The sequence below is a fragment of the Hakea prostrata genome, chromosome 7 (genome assembly GCF_041222555.1).
Source record: "Hakea prostrata isolate BN-2017 chromosome 7, UWA_Hpros_2, whole genome shotgun sequence".
Taxonomy (NCBI): domain Eukaryota; kingdom Viridiplantae; phylum Streptophyta; class Magnoliopsida; order Proteales; family Proteaceae; genus Hakea; species Hakea prostrata.
The window spans coordinates 59,586,664-59,605,727 of NC_142606.1; the positions used below are offsets into that span (position 1 = coordinate 59,586,664).

At 38.9% G+C, this 19,064-nt stretch overlaps 1 protein-coding gene and 1 non-coding gene across 2 annotated transcripts; both read right to left on the bottom strand.

Moving 5' to 3' along the window:
* Positions 1-3,757: 3,757 nt before the first annotated feature.
* LOC149011526 (signal recognition particle RNA) lies at positions 3,758-4,062 on the bottom strand. The gene has a single exon (XR_016174921.1).
* Positions 4,063-10,201: 6,139 nt separating this feature from the next.
* On the bottom strand, positions 10,202-11,032 carry LOC149011527 (uncharacterized). The gene has a single exon (XM_089162688.1). The coding sequence runs from the start codon at positions 11,030-11,032 to the stop codon at positions 10,202-10,204; it is 831 nt and encodes a 276-aa protein (XP_089018814.1).
* Positions 11,033-19,064: the final 8,032 nt, after the last annotated feature.

Consider the following 19,064-nt stretch of genomic DNA (forward strand, 5'->3'; position numbering starts at 1 on the left):
GCTTTTTATCAGCACTCATGGGAGACAGTTGGAAGCTCTAACGTGAATATGGTAAAAGAAGCATTCGAAGGGAGACTGAATCATAAATTAAATGAAACACTCATTGCTTTAATTCCTAAGGTGGAAAGACCCAAGAAAGTGACATAGTTTTGGCCCATCCCCCCTCGTAATGTGAGCTTCAAAATCATTACTAAGGCTATCACAGATCGGTTGAAAGAATTCATGCCAGATTGGATTTCTCCTAATCAAGTCAGTTTCGTCCCAGGAAGACATATACAAGAGAACATCATCACTGCTCAAGAAATATTCCATTTTATGAGAAGCAAATCTAGAAGAACTTCCAACATAGCTATTAAGATTGATTTAGAAAAAGCTTATGATCGTCTGCGATGGGATTTTATTAAGCAGACCCTTATTATGGTGGGAATCCCAAATAAATTAGTAGAATTAATCATGGATTGTATTACCTCTTCCAGTTTAAGTATTCTATGGAACGGTGAAGCTACGACTCCATCCAAACCATCGAGAGGAATCCGGGTGATCCTTTATCACCTTACATCTTCGTCTTGTGCATTGAAAGATTAGATCACTGTATTCAAGATATGATCTCCGATAATAGGTGGAAACCAATTAAAGTGGGAAGATCTTACCCAAATGTATCTCACCTCATGTTTGCAGATGATGTTATACTTTTCTCGGAAGCCTCGATGTAACAAATTGAAATTATTAATAGGTGTCTGGACGATATTTGCGAAGCTTCTAGCAGCAAAGTAAGCATCCCAAAAACAAGAATTTTCTTCTCAAAAAATACTAATAGAGAGCGAGCGAAAGAAATTACCCAGGCAAGTGGATTTACGCAAACAAAAGATATTGGTCGGTACCTCGGAGTTCAAATTTGGAATGGAAGGATTAAGAAGGAGAATTATAAGCAAATATTGGAGAAAGTTAAGCGTTACTCTTGTGAAATCAGTAGTTATGTCAATTCCCATCTATTCAATGCAATCAAGACCCCTCCCTAAAGGAATATTACATGAAGTGGAGAAGGTAGCTCGCGGCTTTGTGTAGGGAGACACTCAAAGTCAAAAACGCGCTCATGTCATTCGTTGGGAGACATTATGTAAATCAAAGGAGATGGGGTGACAGTAAATGAAGCATTTTTGATGAAATTAGTATGGGATTTTATGAATCAAGAAAACATGTGGACGGCAATTTTGAAAGCAAAATACGGAGGTGATCAATGGAAAGAAAGGTTTGCTACCTGCCCTACTGACTCCCCCACTCCATTTGGAAAGCAATGAGTAGGATGGCTCAAATGGTTCAAAAAAATTGCAAGTTTATTGTAGGTAATGGGAAAAGAATTTCTTTCTGGAAGGATAATTGGATCGCAACAGAAGGAAACGCCTTCTAGATGAAGCCACGGGTCAAATTTCAAAAGATATGATGAAAGAAAAAATCTACAATTATGTTGATGACAATTATGAATGGCGATGGGATCGCTTTCAACATCTCCTCCCATTGGAAATATGCACAAAAATTCTAGAACATCCAACACCAAAGGAGGAGGAAGGGTGTGACATTTTGCTCTCGTACCCATCTCCAAATGGCTGCTTTTCCATTAAAATGGCGTACCAGATGCTTGAGGCGGAGAAGGACTCTATATCGAATCCGATATTCAATGAAAACTATTGGAAGAAACTATGGGACTCAAGATGACAAACAAAATTTGTAATTTCTTGTGGATTCTCAGTCACAATCAACCTCCTGTCAACTGTTAGATTACGAAAAATGAAGCTTCAATCTCATGCATCATGCAGATTCTGTTTATGCGAATCAGAGAGTACACTTCACATTTTTAGAGATTGTTCATTTGCTCTTGGCATTTGGAATAGACTACTACCGAAGTCAATGCAATCATGGTTCTTTAGGAGTAATCAAAAGGACTGGCTAACGCTCAATATATGTGGAAAAAGTCAAGGTTGGTACCCAGATTGGGCAATAAAGTTCAGTTGTGTGGTGTATAAAAATTGGTTTTGGAGAAATATAGAAAGCCATGAAGAAATCTTCACCATACTAGGAAAAGGTGCAGAGCTTTGTTTAGACCTGTTCGACCAAGTTAAATCGATGTGGGGAACGAATAGAGAGGAAATAATAAAACCGAAATGCCCTAGAAATGCTGGTGGATGGATTAATCCTGACAAAGGATGGTTCAAAATAAATGTGGATGCATCACTTTGCAAAGGAGAATACAGTCAGATAGGAGTTGTAATTCGCAACACAGAAGGCAGCTTCCTTGAAGGATTCGTGAAGAGAAAAATGAAGATGAATATTTTAGAAGCTGAATTGCAGGCGATCTATGAAGGAATTAACGTTGCACGCGAAAAGAACTTCATGCCATTTATATGTGGAATCAGACTCTCTCAAAACTATTGATCTGTTAAAGCCTAATGCAAGAATACAAGGTAAGGTAGCAAGAGTGGTGCATGCAATAAAGGAAGAAGTGGGAAGCTATGAAGGAATTAGATTCCAACATGCGTATCGGGAGTCCAACTACGCTGCTGACTTGATCACGAAGAGACCGACTTCTTTAGAGGAACCTTCGCGATTCTTTTTGGATCCACCCCAAGAATTGGAGGAGATCCTATTGGCGGATAAGATTTGCATGCTTGAGTAGTTTTCTTTTTTCAAGGTTGCTAAACCCCGTTTATTTGTTACCAAAAAAAAAAGGAATATGTTCCCATATATTTACAAAAATAGGTAAATTATTGATAATAATTTTTTTTTTTCAACAGGATAGAGGTAAATTAAAACATTCGTTAAAAAATATATATATATATGACTTCAACCATAAAAAGTCAGTTGCAAACCAATGGTAGTTAGTTACCTTATTAACTATAGACATTTTATTTACAATATAAAATCAAATAACAAAAATTTTAGAAGAAATAAAGAAACAAAGAATATAAAATCAAATAAAGAATAAAAAAATGAAAAAAAGATAAACAGTAAATAAATTGAGAAAGAGTACCTAATTGTGGAGAATTTTTTTTCCCAAATTTTCCTTAAACCCACGCCTATAAAAAAGGAAGAAAAATAAATAGGAAAAAAAAAACCAAAGAGAACAATAGGAAGAGAAGAGGAGAGATGAGAGATATGGGAGAATAAATAGGAATTGAGGAGTTAATTTCTAATTAAGAATGACATTTTGAATATCTAATAAGATTTTTTTTTTCAAAAATTTCTTTAACCCACGTTTATAGAAAGAGAAGAGAATAAATAGGAAGAAAAGATGTGAGAGAGAAGAGAGGGGAGAATAAATAGGGATTGAGGAATTAGTTTTTAACTAGAGATGACATTTATACCCATTATTTTACCTTTAAAATTTGAGGGGGGCCAAATAGTGACATTTCACATGTGAAAAAAAATGAAAAAATGAAGAAAACTAATATAAAAAGTGAAAAACTAAAGGAATTATAAAAAATTTTAAAAATCCGGGGGTGCCCCCCGGCCCCTTAGTGGGTCCACCCTTGCACCTTTGGATGTAGGTCATTTGACAGAATCAAGTAAATTTTGTGTTATGTGTGTTGTGTGTTTGATCAGTTGCGTATTTGGGTTTATTCCCAACAATGGTCATTATATCCATTTCAAAAACTTTAAAAATATAAATTATAGGCTTGGGTGTTATGGTTATTTTATTCATATGAGGTTGGGGGAAGTTTGTCCCATTTGAAAGGATTCTTAGGAAATAAAATAAAAATAAAAAAGTGATTGTCCGACTGGAGACACCTCTTGGGGCACAATGGGTTCAAGGCACACCAGCTTGTAATCCTTCCACCGTTAGGAGCACGAGGTTATCGCTGCTCTGTGAAACCAGAGTAACGCTTTGCCCTCCACTCTAAGAGTCATGAAGTCCAAGCCTTCACCTAAACCACGTGGCTCAACTCCTCACTTTGAACGGGCAAGCCAGAAACTGTACCATTGAGAATCCGACCCAGCAAGAGCTGTACCAGCGTACAATCACCTTATTGCCCCCCTTGGTTACAAGCTCTCGCTACTGAGCTCGGCATTCAATCCTTTGGAGACATGACCTTATGAGATAACAACTTTAGATGAAGTTCCCAATGTGGGACTAAACTGGAAGCATGATTGTTCTCTACAGCATTGGAGTTGGTCACTAAACAATAGATCTTTTTCAAATCCTAATTAAGATGGTATCACACGCCTTCAATTTACCATTATTTTTATTTTTAAAATTTTTTAGGGTGAAATAGAACCATTATTGACCAGACGAGAAATTAATTCTTTCCATTCACACAGAATCAAAGACCTCTCAAAGATCAATACCTGCTTTAAACATCATCTCGCTTATATCATTATGAATAAATATCGTTCACTACTGTTTAGCATAGTTGTACTATTTGATAAAAAGTACTAAATGATATGAAAAAAAAGGATTCATGAACCATACTACATTGATATGGTACAAATATCAAAATCGTTTTGTACCATATTAAATACTGATTTCATACCAAATTCCTTTTTCTTTTGGGTAAGATTTTCATATCGAATTGACACCCTTAAATTTTGAAGTACTTTTTTATATGAAAAATATTTTCATGCAACAGATGCAATCATCTTCCTTCCTGTCATTCCATTGATGTGTTCCATAGCGCCTATCAAAATGGCTTTTTATCATAACTTGATCTAACTTCACTTTTGAGATAAGATGAGGATGAAAGTAGAAAATATGCAATCATTTAAATGATTGATGCAACTAGCTAAAAATGTATAGTCATATAAATTCTAATGAATAGTATCTAATTATTATTTAGTTATGAATTGTAATTTGAAATTTGGAATAAAATAAATATATTAACGTAATTATTTGTTATCCAATTATTTGTTGCTAATATTTTCAATAGCTAGACTCCTTCAAATTCTCTAGTACAAAGATATCTATAAAATTTATGCAAATTTCCTACTTTTGAAGTCTATACATTAAATCAACACATACACCCATAAAATATTAGATTCACAAATGCGGAAGAAAAAAAATTTCCAATCAAAATCGTTACAATAATCATACATTTGAAACTACTGCTTGGCATTTTTAAATAAGTCAATCAAGGACTTGTCAGATAACCCAACATCATAAGTAATTTTTTATGTCTATACTTTTCTTCAATTATTTTGGGGTGTCTCTTAAGTTTTTCCTTTTCTACGTAAATATACGATTTTAAGTGTAGATAAACATTAATAATAAAATAAATTCCAAGAGGTCTAAACACAATAGCATTGATATGTGTATGTACTTTTGCTTCTCCTTCATATTTGGTTATTCTTGAAAAGAAAAAGCAACATTAAGACATAAATCATACATAAAAAATTAAAATATAGAGGAAGTTTCATATTTTGACTTTTTACGTGTGTTTTCTAAACATTTTCAATTTAAAATGAGGTTGAATATTAGAAAATCATAAGATAGAAAGTGACCAGCCCCAGCCATTTGATTAATAGATCATAGTAATAGACTAAAAAGTAGCAGGTTTGACTTACAATGATGACCAAGGCGGAACTGCAGTGGGATCGGGCCCCCCGGGGCCATGCCCCCCTCTCCCTCCAATATTGAAAACAAATTTAAAGGTAAAGATGAAGGATTTACATGTCATTCTTATTTTCTATCTAAAAGTTAAAATTAAAATCCAATTTTTAAAGAGGAAACAATTAACTCTCAATTGTCATCATCCCTAAAATTTCTCCCTTTTTTTTTTTTCGGTACTAGTGCTTTTTTTAATACTGGGAATGTAATGCCATCCACAAGGGTCGAACCCAAGACCTCTCAACTGAGAAGTGTGGAAACTTTACCACTCAACCAACCCTGCATTGACTATTTATTCTCTCATCTTCCCTCACGCACCACTAAAAGGAAATAGTTGAATTTCAAAAGCTAAACTTTTCTACTACATCTTCTCCACGGGACTATAATCAGGTTTTTTTTTTTTATTTCTCTCTCTTTTTCGATTTATTTTCTTCCTTTCTCTCCTGCTTTTTTTTCTTTGATGCTTTCTCCCTTTTTTTTTTTTTTTTTTTTTTTTTTTTGCCATCCCCGGTTTCCAAGGCTTTACCTTGACTAATCCGTTTGACCCGGTCGCACACCCGGGTTGTGGTGGGTGAGTCTCCTAGCGGGATTTTTTGCATCCACAAGGTTTTGAAAAGTTTATTGTAAATCAAATAAATAGAATACTGCCACAAGCAAACAAATCGTGAAAGAATTCATCATCTCTAAGTCTTCTTCTGAACTTTGAATTCATCTTTTTGTGTTAGGTTATGGAATGAAGTCCAATAGCGGTAGCTAGTCCGTGAGGATTCTCACTCCTAGGTTGCGAAGGATACTGAACCGAGTTGGTTGGTGCCATAGGGGATGTATCTGGACTTCACGTAGACATGTTACCAGTATGACCTTGCATTGGATTAGAAACCCTGACATGCGCCAGTACTCATTACCAATGGTCGTGGTGAGAGAGTGTTGACTTAACCCCAACCATGGTTTGAGAACCAGGTGTAGACCTTCCCTTTTGCCCAGGATCCCTACAGAGGTAACCAGTCCTTGCCGAATCAGAGTGACTAGACTTACCCAGAGGTTGGCTAGTGTATATCTTAAAGCATGTCAACTGTTAGAGACTTGCATAGTTAGAAATCATAGTATCATTCATACTTTGCACTCATTCATATCATTTATGCATTTCTGATTTGTTGGATGATTGATGGGAATTGTAATTGTTCTTACTAAGTTCTCTAGAACTCACTCCTTTATTTGTATATGTTTTATTAGCCTGCACAGATGAAGGAAATGTGTCGGAAGATAGACTAGTTTCCTATGAAGGAACCTTCCCGTATGAAGAGGATGTGGCACCGGCAATGGAAAATGGAGATAGCCTATGCGGGAGCTCCTGCGAGTGCATAGAGTGCGCTTATCGCACCCATTGATGGACAGAGACGACAAGTTGCCAGGCAGTTCGCTCAACGATTAGAGAAGAATTGGAGGACCCCTCATCTTGATAAACTTGAGTCTAAGTTTATAGCTCTAGAAAAGGAAACTGGAAAGAAAATAATATAACTCTTTTGATTGCTTCCGCTGAACTCGTATTCATTTTGATTCATTATTCTTTCATTTATTATTTTTATTGGAGTATTTGGACTCCTGTAATCCGTTAATTCATTTATTGAACTATTATTGCTCTTGATTGTCTTTATTTGTATTTATTATTGTTGATAGACTAAAACCGTGGATCCTGTGACGGATCACTCCCACGGGTTGTTGGGCGGGTAACCGAGACCGGCGGGTGGGGTGTGACAGGTCCTATAGGCCCATAGAACATGGTATAACTCCTCCAACCACTGTTTGTTGCTTTCCTCCAATATCCTCTTAATCCCATCAAACAAGGTCCTATTAGTAACTTCAACTTGACCATTACATTGCGGATAAGCGATTGCTACTCTTCTGAAGTGAATTTGATACTTCTGACCAAACTCCTTTAAAGCTGAATTATCAAATTGTGTTGCATTATCTGTTATGAGTATCTTTGGAAGACCAAACTTGTAGATGATTTTGGTTAAAGTGAACTTCTCCATTTTCTTTTCTGTTATGGAGGCCACAAGTTCAGCTTCTACCCACATAGTAAAATAATCAATGGCCACTATAAGAAACTTTCTTCTTGTTGATGCAGGGGGAAAAAAGACCTAATATGTCCACTCCCCACCTTGCGGAAGGAACTAGACTCAAGATTGATATCAATGGTACTGTGGAGTCCTCTGGACAAGAGAATGTACCTGACAAGGCGTGCAACTTCGCAAATAATCTTGAGCATCTTTCAGCGGCCAATAGGTTCCTTGCCTTAGGATTTTGAAAGCTAAGGCTTTGTCTCCCATATGTCCCCCGCAAATACCCCAATAGACTTCAGCTAAGGCGTATTGAGCCCCCGCAAGGACCTATGATTTCAAGAGAGGTCCCTCAATTGATTGTTTGTAAAGTGCACCCTCTACCATCATGAATTTTGATGCTCTCCTCCTGATGGTGCGAGCATGTTCCTTATCCTTTGGCAAATAATCACTCATGAGATAAGAGATTAAAGGATCCATCCAAGATGGCTCCTTTTCATCTATATCCATCAATTCTAACTACTTAATACTTGGTTCATAAAGTACTTCTTGATAAACTGAAGCCTCAATATCTTTGAATCCAACTGAAGCTAATTTGGCTAATATATCAGCTTTAACATTACTTTCCCTAGGAATTTGAGTGATGACAAAGTTCAAGAAATGAACCCTCAAGTCATTAACTTTAGCCAAATATTGAGACATTCTTCCCTCTCTGGCCTTATAAGTTTCCTGAACCTGGTTCACTATGAGCTATGAATTGCTATAAACTGCAATGCTCTTGACACACACAGATTGTGCTAACCGCAGGCCAGCCACCAACGCTTCATACTTAGAAACATTGTTAGTTGTTGGGAAAGTGAAATGAAGTGCATAGTTGATTGCGAAGCCATTTGGGCTCTACAACAGTAAACCAGCTACACTCCCTGCTGCATTACTAGCTCCATCCACAAAAAACGTCCACGTTTCTAAGGACGTCTCAGGCTCTTGATATGAAGTTCATCCAGAAGAGGATTCCACCACAAAATCAACTAAGGGCTGGCCTTTGATAGTTGTCTTGGGTTTAAAATCAACTTGGTGTTCACTCAATTCTCTCGCCCAAGACACCATTCTTCCCGCCAAATCTAGGCTGTGTAGGGTCTTTTTTAAGGGGACATTGGTTAACACAGTTACTGGTATGGTGTGAGCTTCCTAATGGATACCATTACAGCAAGAGCTTGCTTTTCTATCTCTAGGTATCTAGACTTAGCCTCGAGTAAAACATGTGACACATAATAAATAGGTTTTTGGACGCCTTTTTCTTCTTGAACTAAAACTGAGCTTACAGCGTTAGGCGAAGTTGCCAAATACAAGAAAAGTTCCACCCCAAGGACCAAACAAGTAAGCAAAGGTGAAGTACTTAACTTAAGTTTGAAGTCTTCAAGAGCCTTTTGACATTCTTCATTCCAAGTTGTCCCAGTCATTGATTGAGAGACTTCAAAGCCGCAAAGAGAGGCAAGCTCTTATCTCCATAATGTGAAATGAAATGGCTGAGTGCAGCTATTCTTTTAGTTAAACATTGTACCTCTTTCATCGTTCCTGGGGGCTGCATCTCAAGGATAGCCCTAATTTTCTCCGGATTAGCCTCAATGCCTATTTTTTAAACCATAAAGCCTAGGAACTTTCCAGAAGAAACTCCAAAAGCTCACTTTTCGGGGTTGAGACACATTTTCTGCGCTCTAAGAACCCCAAAGACTTGTGCCAAATCACTGATGTGATCACTTCACTTTACACTTTTCACCAACATGTCATCAACATAAACTTCCACGTTACGCCCAATCTATTGGCAAAAGATCTTGTTCACAGCTCTTTGATAAGTGGCTCCATCATTTTTGAGACCAAATGGCATGACAGTATACTAGTAACTTTCTCTACTGGTCATGAAGGCGGAGTGAACTTCTGCTTATGGATTCATTAGAATTTAATTGTACCCTGAATAAGCATCCATGAAGCTCAATATCTCATAACTAGCAGTGGCGTCAATCAACAAATCAATCCTTGGCAATGGAAAACAATCTATGGGACACACTTTGTTGAGATCTATATAGTCAGTGCACATCCTCCACTTCCCATTCGCCTTCTTCACCACCACTACGTATGTCAGCCATGTGGGACATTCGATGGGTTGAATAAAACCAGATTTCTCTAGTTAATCCACTTCTGTTTGAATAGCTTGATGTTTCTCAAGGGAGAAGTTCCTCCTTCTTTGGATAACTGGTGTTACCCCCTTAGCAATCCACAACTTATGCTCAGATACACTTCAATCAATACCTAGCATGTCCTCTGCTGACCAAGCATAGACATATGCATTTTGTGCCAGAAACACTACCAGCTTCCATTTAAACTCCTCCCCTTGCTCAGAACCTATCATGGTTCCACGCTCTGGGTTTGAAACACTTAACAGGACTCTCTGAAGAGTTTCCACTGATTCTCCCCTTTGCATCTAGTTCTCACCTCTATCATCCCGTACCTTAACTGTCGAATCAATGCCACCAATTGGTATTGATGGTTACTTTTGGATGAAGTTGAAGTAGCAGTTCTTGGACTGTCTTTGGTCAGTCTTACAGACGCCAACATCTTCCTCAATTGGGAACTTTATCATCATATTTCTTGGAGAGACTATAGCTCCCAACGCACTTAGTGTCGATCTCCCCAGAATGATGATGTAGGCTGAAACGTTGCGCACAACCATGCATATGGTAGGTAGTTTCACTTGACGGGGATAAGTCCCCACCATCAGATCAAGTTGGATATTTTCCTCTACGGTGGTGGAACTTCCCGCGAACCCATAAAGAAGGGTTGCACTTGGCATCAAGGCCTCCTGGTCTATCTTGAGATGACTGCAAGCATCTAGAGATAGAATATCCGTTGATGATCCAGTGTCCACCAATACTCTATAGACCATATGGTTGGCCAACCTGACCTTAATGACTATGGCATCATCATGTGAAGTGCGAACATCCACTAACTCTTTTTCAACAAAAGTATTAGGTTTATAGTGAACAAAACATGTGTTCTTGGAGGGCTCAACGACGCCTACCACACGCAAACTTCTCTTAGCTTGGCAGAGAGACTCAGGAGTAGGTCTCCCAAAGATTGTGTTAATCTTTGGAAGATCCTCATCCCTGGAAGTTGTTGGGGCCTTTCCTCTAGATTCATCCCTTTGCCTAGGAGGAGTTATGTTGCGTCTTCTCGAAGGAGATCTTTCTCGTTGACGGTCAAACTTAACGTACTGGTTCAAGTGCCCTCCAACAATGAACTTCTCTATCTCGATCTTGAGTATATGGCAATCACTGGTATGATACCCTTTGTCCTTGTGATAAAGACAGTACTTTGACATGTCGGCCCTATTTTCTGGCCTAGCATGTAACTTTTTGGGTTTCTTCAAAAGCCTATGTCTCAGGTCTGCGTTAGAATGGCAGATTGTGACCTATTAAGAGGAGTAAAGGCCTCATCATCATCATCATTTCGCCTACTTGACCATTCTTGCTTCCCTTCGCCTACTTGGCCATTCTTGCTTCCCCTTTTGTTCTCTTCTTCGGGATCTTGACCTAAAGCTTTATTCTCGAATAGTCTACTTGAAGGATTTATCTTTATCTTTTATGATCACTTCAATTCGCCTCCAAGACTTCTTCCATTGTTGCCATCTCATACCCTAGATCTAAAAGTTCAACTAGAGTCTTGGGTTTTCTCTCCATCTCATACCCTAGATCTAAAAGTTGAACTAGAGTTTGGGTTTTCTCTCCACTATGGATGTCACCAATTTTTCGTTGGTAACTACCCTCTTGAATGTGGGAAAAGCCACCTTGTCATCCAAGTCTTTGATCAAGATTGAGATGTTGAAAAGGGTTAGGAACTCGCGAATCGACTCAGAGCATCCTTGCTTTAATGCCAGAAGGTTGTCTTATGTTTTATCTTTCTTGATTCCACTCTTAAAATGAGCTACGAATGCATAACCCAATTTAGCCAAGTTGTTCATGGAGTGCTTTGGTAGACGCAAGTACCAAGTTGAGGCCGGACTTGTCAAAGATGCAGGGAAGCATCTACTCTTTATAGCATCCCCTCCTCCACACATCGTCATGATGGAATTAAAATGACTAATATGAGCCATTGGGCCTGTTGTCCCATCATGCACCGTGAAGGTGGGAGTGCGGAAGCCCATAGGTAACGGAGCCATCATGATCTCTAGAATGAATGGATCTTGATTGAGAACTAATTGTATTTCATCTGGGACCTTCTTGTCTAATTGATAAAGACAATCATTCATATCTTTTATCTGCTAATAAAGGTGATCATCTCATCTCACTAGTGAAGCTTTGGATCCTCCATCAACTGCCATGGATGCACTTGATTCAGATGAACATTACCTGAGAGCCTTCAACTTTAGGGAGTTGACACCCTTTAGTTGTGACTCTGGGAAATGAGTGTATATCATGTTGTGTGTCCAGTCTATCAAAAACTGAACGATGACCTGCATTGTGATGATCCTTCCTACAATCATCTGCTCTATTCCTGGCTGAATTAGTGGGGAGCAAAGGCACTACATCTCCTTGGGCCTCATCTTGGTGATCAATAGGGGAGGGAACCACTGTTTCAAGCAAGACAACAGTTGGACCCTGTCGAGGCATGAGCCAACTCCATTGATTTACCATCGTCTAGAAGGAACTCATCATATCCATCATCTTCACTTGGAGCGCATGTGCTTGAACCGGATCATACACAGGGGTTGATGTAGCTCCTTGCAAGAGAAGTCCAATATTTGTTGTTGTTCCAGGTTCAAGGAGTTGTGTTTCGTGTGATGGCCAGTTTGAGGTATCTTTTGAGATTCAATCTTTTCGAGTATTTGCCTTCTTCCCACGCGGACATCCCTGAGATTTAGAACCATTATGATCTAAATTATCTCCTGCCATCTTTGCTCAACCACATAAAACACAAAGGAGAAAGCAACTATCTTTCCCACAAAGAGCACCAAATGTTGCTCCTGAATCTGTCCTCTCCTAGGTTGGTTCAAAGATAACCTGAGTCAGTCACGAACCAACTATATGCAAACAACAAAAATTGTGAGTGTGGGCCACATCTATGGACGGGAAGCTACCTCATAAGATCTAGTCAAATTTGAGATAACACAATTCTTCTTGGTGAGGAGTTAAAGCTCAAAGAACTCTAGATTCCTTGGGTAGTTGCAATAGAGTTAATGCAAGAATGATCTTCGCTTACCTTCCTTCTTGTCCTTTTGGCCCTTATACACAAAAAATGTTATCCCTCTTCGAGAAGCCTCACCTTGATCATTAGATTGGCATATACGAAAAAGAGGGCCGGGATTGATTGTAACACCAAACTTGTGGGAGAAGCCAAGGCTCAAATCTTCTTGGAGAAGCCAAGGGCTTGATACACATGGCCCCAAATATATCAAGGATTTGAATTTACGTAATCCGTTGATTTGACGTGTTCACTTTTAAACTTCAGACTGATCATCAGGAAGCAGTCCCAAGAAGATTAGGATGGATTAGTACCCTCATGATGAACGTTAACTACTTAGGGTATGGAGGCGAAGCATTAAATGCTGAATTTAATGCTCTGATGCGCCTATAGCCAAACACAAGTTGTCTTCCATCTTCCTGCTACCTCTACCACGAAGTAATAGTCAGAAAGGCATCTTTTGAACGCCCCATGTTGTCAAGTCCCTATTTCCACGTGGCAGCATCGTGATGGTGGCCCCAAGGAGAAGTCACTTGCCGATAAGAGTACGCCAACTAGTTCTTCCAAGCTCCTTAAATTGGGTTAAGACAAGATGCACCAAGCCGAATGGTTCATTCTGGTTCGGTGGTCTAGGAAAATCTGATAAAACAGGGTCTATTTCTCCACAAGTAGTATCTATAGGATTTTGTAGCTTTAACCTCTCTTTAACATGGAGAGCATTATGAAGAAGCCTCCAAAGGAATATTTTAACTTTAATTTCCAAAACCATCTCCACCATCTCCTTATTTGGGGTTCACAGCACTCTACTTGGATAAGAGAGGGTTCCACCATTTTATTTTATTTTATTGGGTTGAGAATTCTTCGTTCAAAGAAAACCAATATTGCCAAGGGTCATGGCCTCCTTGGAGAGGGATTGTGAGATCAGAGCTGCAAAATGGGGTGGTAGGACTTGACCCATTTAGATCGATTCCATGTATTATTCTATGCAAAATCTGCAACTAATTCATATCTTCTGGAATGAATAGCTAGTAATGTTTAAGACCTATGGGTCATGCCAAAATGAAGATGATGTGTCATTACTAATCTTGCAAAAGATATGGTCCTATAGTAACAACCGAACCTTAGTTAGGTTGTTCCAAACCCGTGATCCCTGTTTTTTAATACTTTATAGGATCCAAAAAGATATATGGGGAAAGTATTTCCTCTTCAGAACCCAAGCCCAATAGCTCATTGACGAGTCTCTAGGCCTATTTTAGTAAGGAACTTGGTTATGAGTGGTTGCTTTTCTTAGACCAAGGCCCCCTCTATTGAATTCGGATCACCTCCCTGCTCTCCCTGACACTTTTTTACCACAAAATTAAGGGGAACTACAGGATACTGATTATGGGTCCCACCCAAAAAATGTTTTATAATTTTTCTTTTGTAGACCCACCCATTTTATGGTCAAAAAGCAATAGGGGAGCACAAACTGCTCTCCCGATGGGGAAGTGATCCCGATTCCCCTCTATTAAGGGGCTAACAGTGGTATGTCCAATTCATAAGGGAAATGTTGGCATTCTTGGAATTGTTACCATTCCAAAATTTTGAAGCCTTAGCATTAAATTGTTGGGTACATGAAAGCAAGACATATGGTACGAGGGTAAGAAAGAAAGCATCGATTTCACCAACATGGTTCTCAGGGTTTTTACTTTCCAACCCTGCTTCTAGTGAAGAAAACTAAAGTCTCTAAGGCAAGATTTGGAATGAAACAAGTAGGTGCTTAGGTACTTGCTTGAATAAGGGATCCCCAATATGGATCCCAACTGACCCTATCATCTGGGCCCACATTTTTGCTGAAATGAACCAAGGCTGCCTAGGCAGAGAGAAGGTCTTCATTAGTAACTAAACAAAAAAGGAAAACATCAACTACAAAAAGAAAAAGAAATGTGTGATCTCCTAAGCCCTTCTGGTAATTTTAATCCCGTTGGAGGCGTTGAAGTCTCTCTAGACACCCAAAATCCTCGACAAGATTTTCATAGCAATAATAAACAAATAAAGACTCAAGGAGCATCCCCACCATAAGACCCTCTCAAACAACTAAAAAAATTTCAAATAGGGATCCCTTAAGCTTGACCAAAAAGGAAACTATATTGATAAACTCTAAGACCAAAGAGATCCATTGGGTCTCAAATCCCAAAAATTCAACCCAAAGAGAACTTCTTTCCAATTTTTCATAAGCCTTGAAGATATGATTTACCTGTCTAAGGAGACTCATTTTCAAGTCTTTTCAATTTCTAGGGTTTGTACTTTGTTGTTAAGAGGTAAACCCTAGAAAAATTATCAAAATCAAATGCACCCTTCACGACTTCTTCTGATCTCCTTCCACTTGAACTCTTGGAATCAGATGTGAATTATCTTATGTAGACAACGATGAGAATAGATTTGTTCACCTGAGTATGTGTTCTTCCCCATTGTTGGGGTATTTTTTCGATGTCCTTATTATTGTTTTCCCGTTGGTATTTATCCTTAGCAATGGAAAAAAACACATCGGGTGGTTGGAATCTGCTACCACTCTTACCCATATCCTACCAACGGCAACCAGACGAAGTGCTTACCTCAAAGGAGTCATCAGATTACCATGTTTCATCGAACTCAGAGGATGACTTTGTGATCAATTGAGAAATGGAAGGAAGATATTTGGAACAAAAATAAAATGCATTGGCTGGTTACATTCTGGAAGGAAGACCTTATATGAAGCCAGTTGTGATGGAAAGATTACTATGTATGTGGAATACCAGGCATCCAGTCAAAATTTCAATGTTAAAAGAGCGACTATACCTATTTTAGTTCAAGCACTGGAATCGACTATATTCTCCAGAGAAGGACCATGGCAACCTCCTGCTAATGGAGCAGTGGAACAAGGAACAAAAATGGGCTTTCTACCACTGTAATTTATGGGCACAAATGCATGGGGTTCCATTGGAATTAACCCATCCAACAACCCCCAGCATCTCAAAGATAAGCCCACTGAGTCAATCAGAACTAAGCCCAATACTTATCAATGCCACATACCCAAATTCAACCCAACACACTTTCAAAGGCGCCCTTATGTAGTTGAAGCCCAACCAAGCCAAGTGAGAATCCACCACTCTCAAAGGATTGAAAATCTCAAACAATCTAAGAAGTTGAAGAAGAGGAAAATAACTTAGTGGCAAAATGAAGAAGATACGGAGGAGGAGAGCATACTAGAATGAAGCTCCATGCCTTTTTTTAATTTCTAGACCCGTGGAGAATAGGGCTTATCAATCCCACAATTCATCATAAAAATCGTTAGTTGGAATTATCGAGTCTCCTAGGAGGAAAAACCATATATATTATTTCTCATTGAAACTAAGAGTGGGATGGCAAGATGGAAAACATTAGGAGGAAGATTAAGATGGACTATGGTAGTCTGGTTGAATCTGAAGGTAATGCGGGTGGGCTATCTCTCTTTTGGAACCAAAACATGCAAATTACAGTAATGGAGCAGAACAATGGATTTATTGACTCTGAAGTGGTGACAGCTCAAGGAGAAGTGGTTTGGTTTACAGCAGTGTACAAAGACCCTATGCAAGAAAGAAGGCAAGATGTTTGGAACAAACTTATTTAGATTGAGAGAGCATGATAGGGAAGGTGGGCTGTTGTCGGTGATTTCAACTCTCATCTAGCATGCTTTGAGAAAGAGGGAAGAAATGGCACTAATCAGAGAAATGCTACTGCTTTTTAGAATATGTTAGATGAGTGTTCTTCGTTGGACCTTGGCTATAGTGGTCCAGCATTTACATGGTTCAATCATTGTAGGGGAGAAGCATGCATTCGAGTTAAGAAAGACCATGATTTTTCCAACCCATAGTGGAGGAATTACTTTGATAATGTGACAATGGCAGTAAGACCACCTTCTACTCAAATCATAACCCACTATGTCTTGATACTCTTAGGGGTAGAAGTAAGGTAAAAAAGCCATTCTAGTTTAAGAGGATGTGGATTAGACATCACGACTGCAAGAAGGTTATTACAAATACATGAGAGACCAGCTACTAGGGTGCTTAACAGAAAGCTAGAGAATTGTAAAGTCTAGTTAAAGAGATGGAATGGAAGGAGTTTGGGCATGTGCAAGAAAAGATTAGAACCCTCAAGTTGAACATAGAGATTATTCAAAGTCAACCTCACTCAAATGAGAATCACCAGATTGAAGACGAAATTATTCGATGTTTAGGCGAAGAACTAGAGAGAGAAGAGGACATGTGGTGTCAGAAGACTAGGCTGAATTGGATCCAAAGTGGGGACCTCGAAACTCTAGTTTCTTCCACACTACTACACTCCAATGAAGACACCGAAACAAAATTACTCAGCTAAAGAATGATGGTGGTGAATGGGTTAAAGAGGAGGAAGAAGTGGGGAGACTTTTTTGAATCATTGTACTTAGGTGGTGCAGTCTCAAGAGGTGGATAATGATGCCTTTCTGCAAGCAACTGGGTGTGTTAAAAGCAGCATTACTGATGAGGTTAACAGACAATTGTGCAATATCCCATTCATGGAAGAAGTATACAAAGTTTTTAATAGCCTTGGCCCCCTTAAAGCTCCTAGACCGAAAGGCTTTACCCCATCTTTCAAAAATTTTGGGAAACCACAAAGGAAGAGGTGTACGCGATTGCGAGGGATTTCTTTGTAAATGGGAAGATGGATGCAAGTCTCGACCGCACCTACATTTGCTTCCCCAAGGTTGCAGCTCCAAAGTCAGCAAACCAATAGACCCATAAGCTTTTATGGCATGTCGGCGAAGGTCATAAGCAAAATTCTGGCCGAGAGAATGAAATCCCTTATTGAAGGTATTATTTCCCAGTCTCAATCCGCTTTTGTTTCTGATAGAATAATATCAGATAATGTGTTTATAGATCATGAGATTGTTCATTATGTTAAATGCTAAAAAAAAGGGGGGATTTGTAGGCATAAAGCTTGACATGAAAAAAGCTTATGACAAAATGGAGTAGTGTTTCATTAAGCCACCCTAAAAAAAATGGATTTTCGTAGCAAATGGGTGCATTTGATAATGAAGACTATTATTTAACTGTCGTACACCATGTTGTTTAATGGTGTTGAGAACAGATCATTCACTCCCACCTGTGGCATACGCCAGGGTGATCTACTTTCTCCCTTCCTATTTATCATATGTTCACAAGTGTTCAATGCAATTCTTGAGGAGGCAGAAACCAACAACCTTATTAGAGGCATCAATGTGAGAAGCAAGGCTCCAAAGATATCACATCTACTCTTTGCAAAAGACTATCTATTATTCTTAGAACTGAAGCTAGAAGAGGTCACAAGTCTTAAAAATTGCCTAAACATTAATTGCAAGACCAGTGGACACGAAGTTAATCTAAAAAGCTCCACCCTCACTTTCAGTCCTCATACACCTCAAAGGTTAAGAAGGTGGTTCACCAAGCCATTAAAAATTCCTTGGAGTTCAAGTCCAACTAAATATCCTAGACTTCCATCGGAGATTGGAGTCTCTAAAAATGAGATTTTTAGGGAAGTACGGGAAAAGGTATGCAAGAGGTTGAGTGGATGGAATAGTAAAATGCTTCCACACGCAAGCAAGGAGGTTTTAATTAAATCAGTTGCATCGGAAAACTACACTGCATCACACTTGTTCTACTAATAGCTATTCATGATGACATTAGGAAGGGAATTACTAATCTGGGGGCAGAAGAAGAACAAGAATAGAATGCATTGGGTGTCTTGGTCAAGGTTATGTCGCTCAAAGGAGAATGGTGGCCTCAGGTTTCGTGATCCAATTCTCGAAAATAAGGCCTTGCTTGCAAAAGTGGCTTGTAGGCTGTTTGAGAACCCCAACTCTCTAGGGGCTATATTTATTAAGGCTACATATTTTCCCAAGACTGATTTTTCAAACTAAAGTAGGGAGTAGGCCATCATGGGCCTCGAGAAGTGCTCTAGTGGGTCGAGCTGTCCTTGAAGAAGGGTTGATTTGGGACATTGGATCCGGTGAGATGGTGGATGTATGGAATAGTAGATGGGTGAGCTTTAATGAAGATCACAAGGTAGTAGCATTGAAACCCACTAATTGCGCAATTCAAAAGGTAGCAAACCTTATCAATCCTATCACTAGACAACAGAAAGAGGAAGTGCTTCAGCAA

What these genes read in the sequence shown, in the direction of transcription:
- LOC149011527 (XM_089162688.1), bottom strand. Translation starts at nt 11,032, where the DNA reads ATGTCAAAGTACTGTCTTTATCACAAGGACAAAGGGTATCATACCAGT.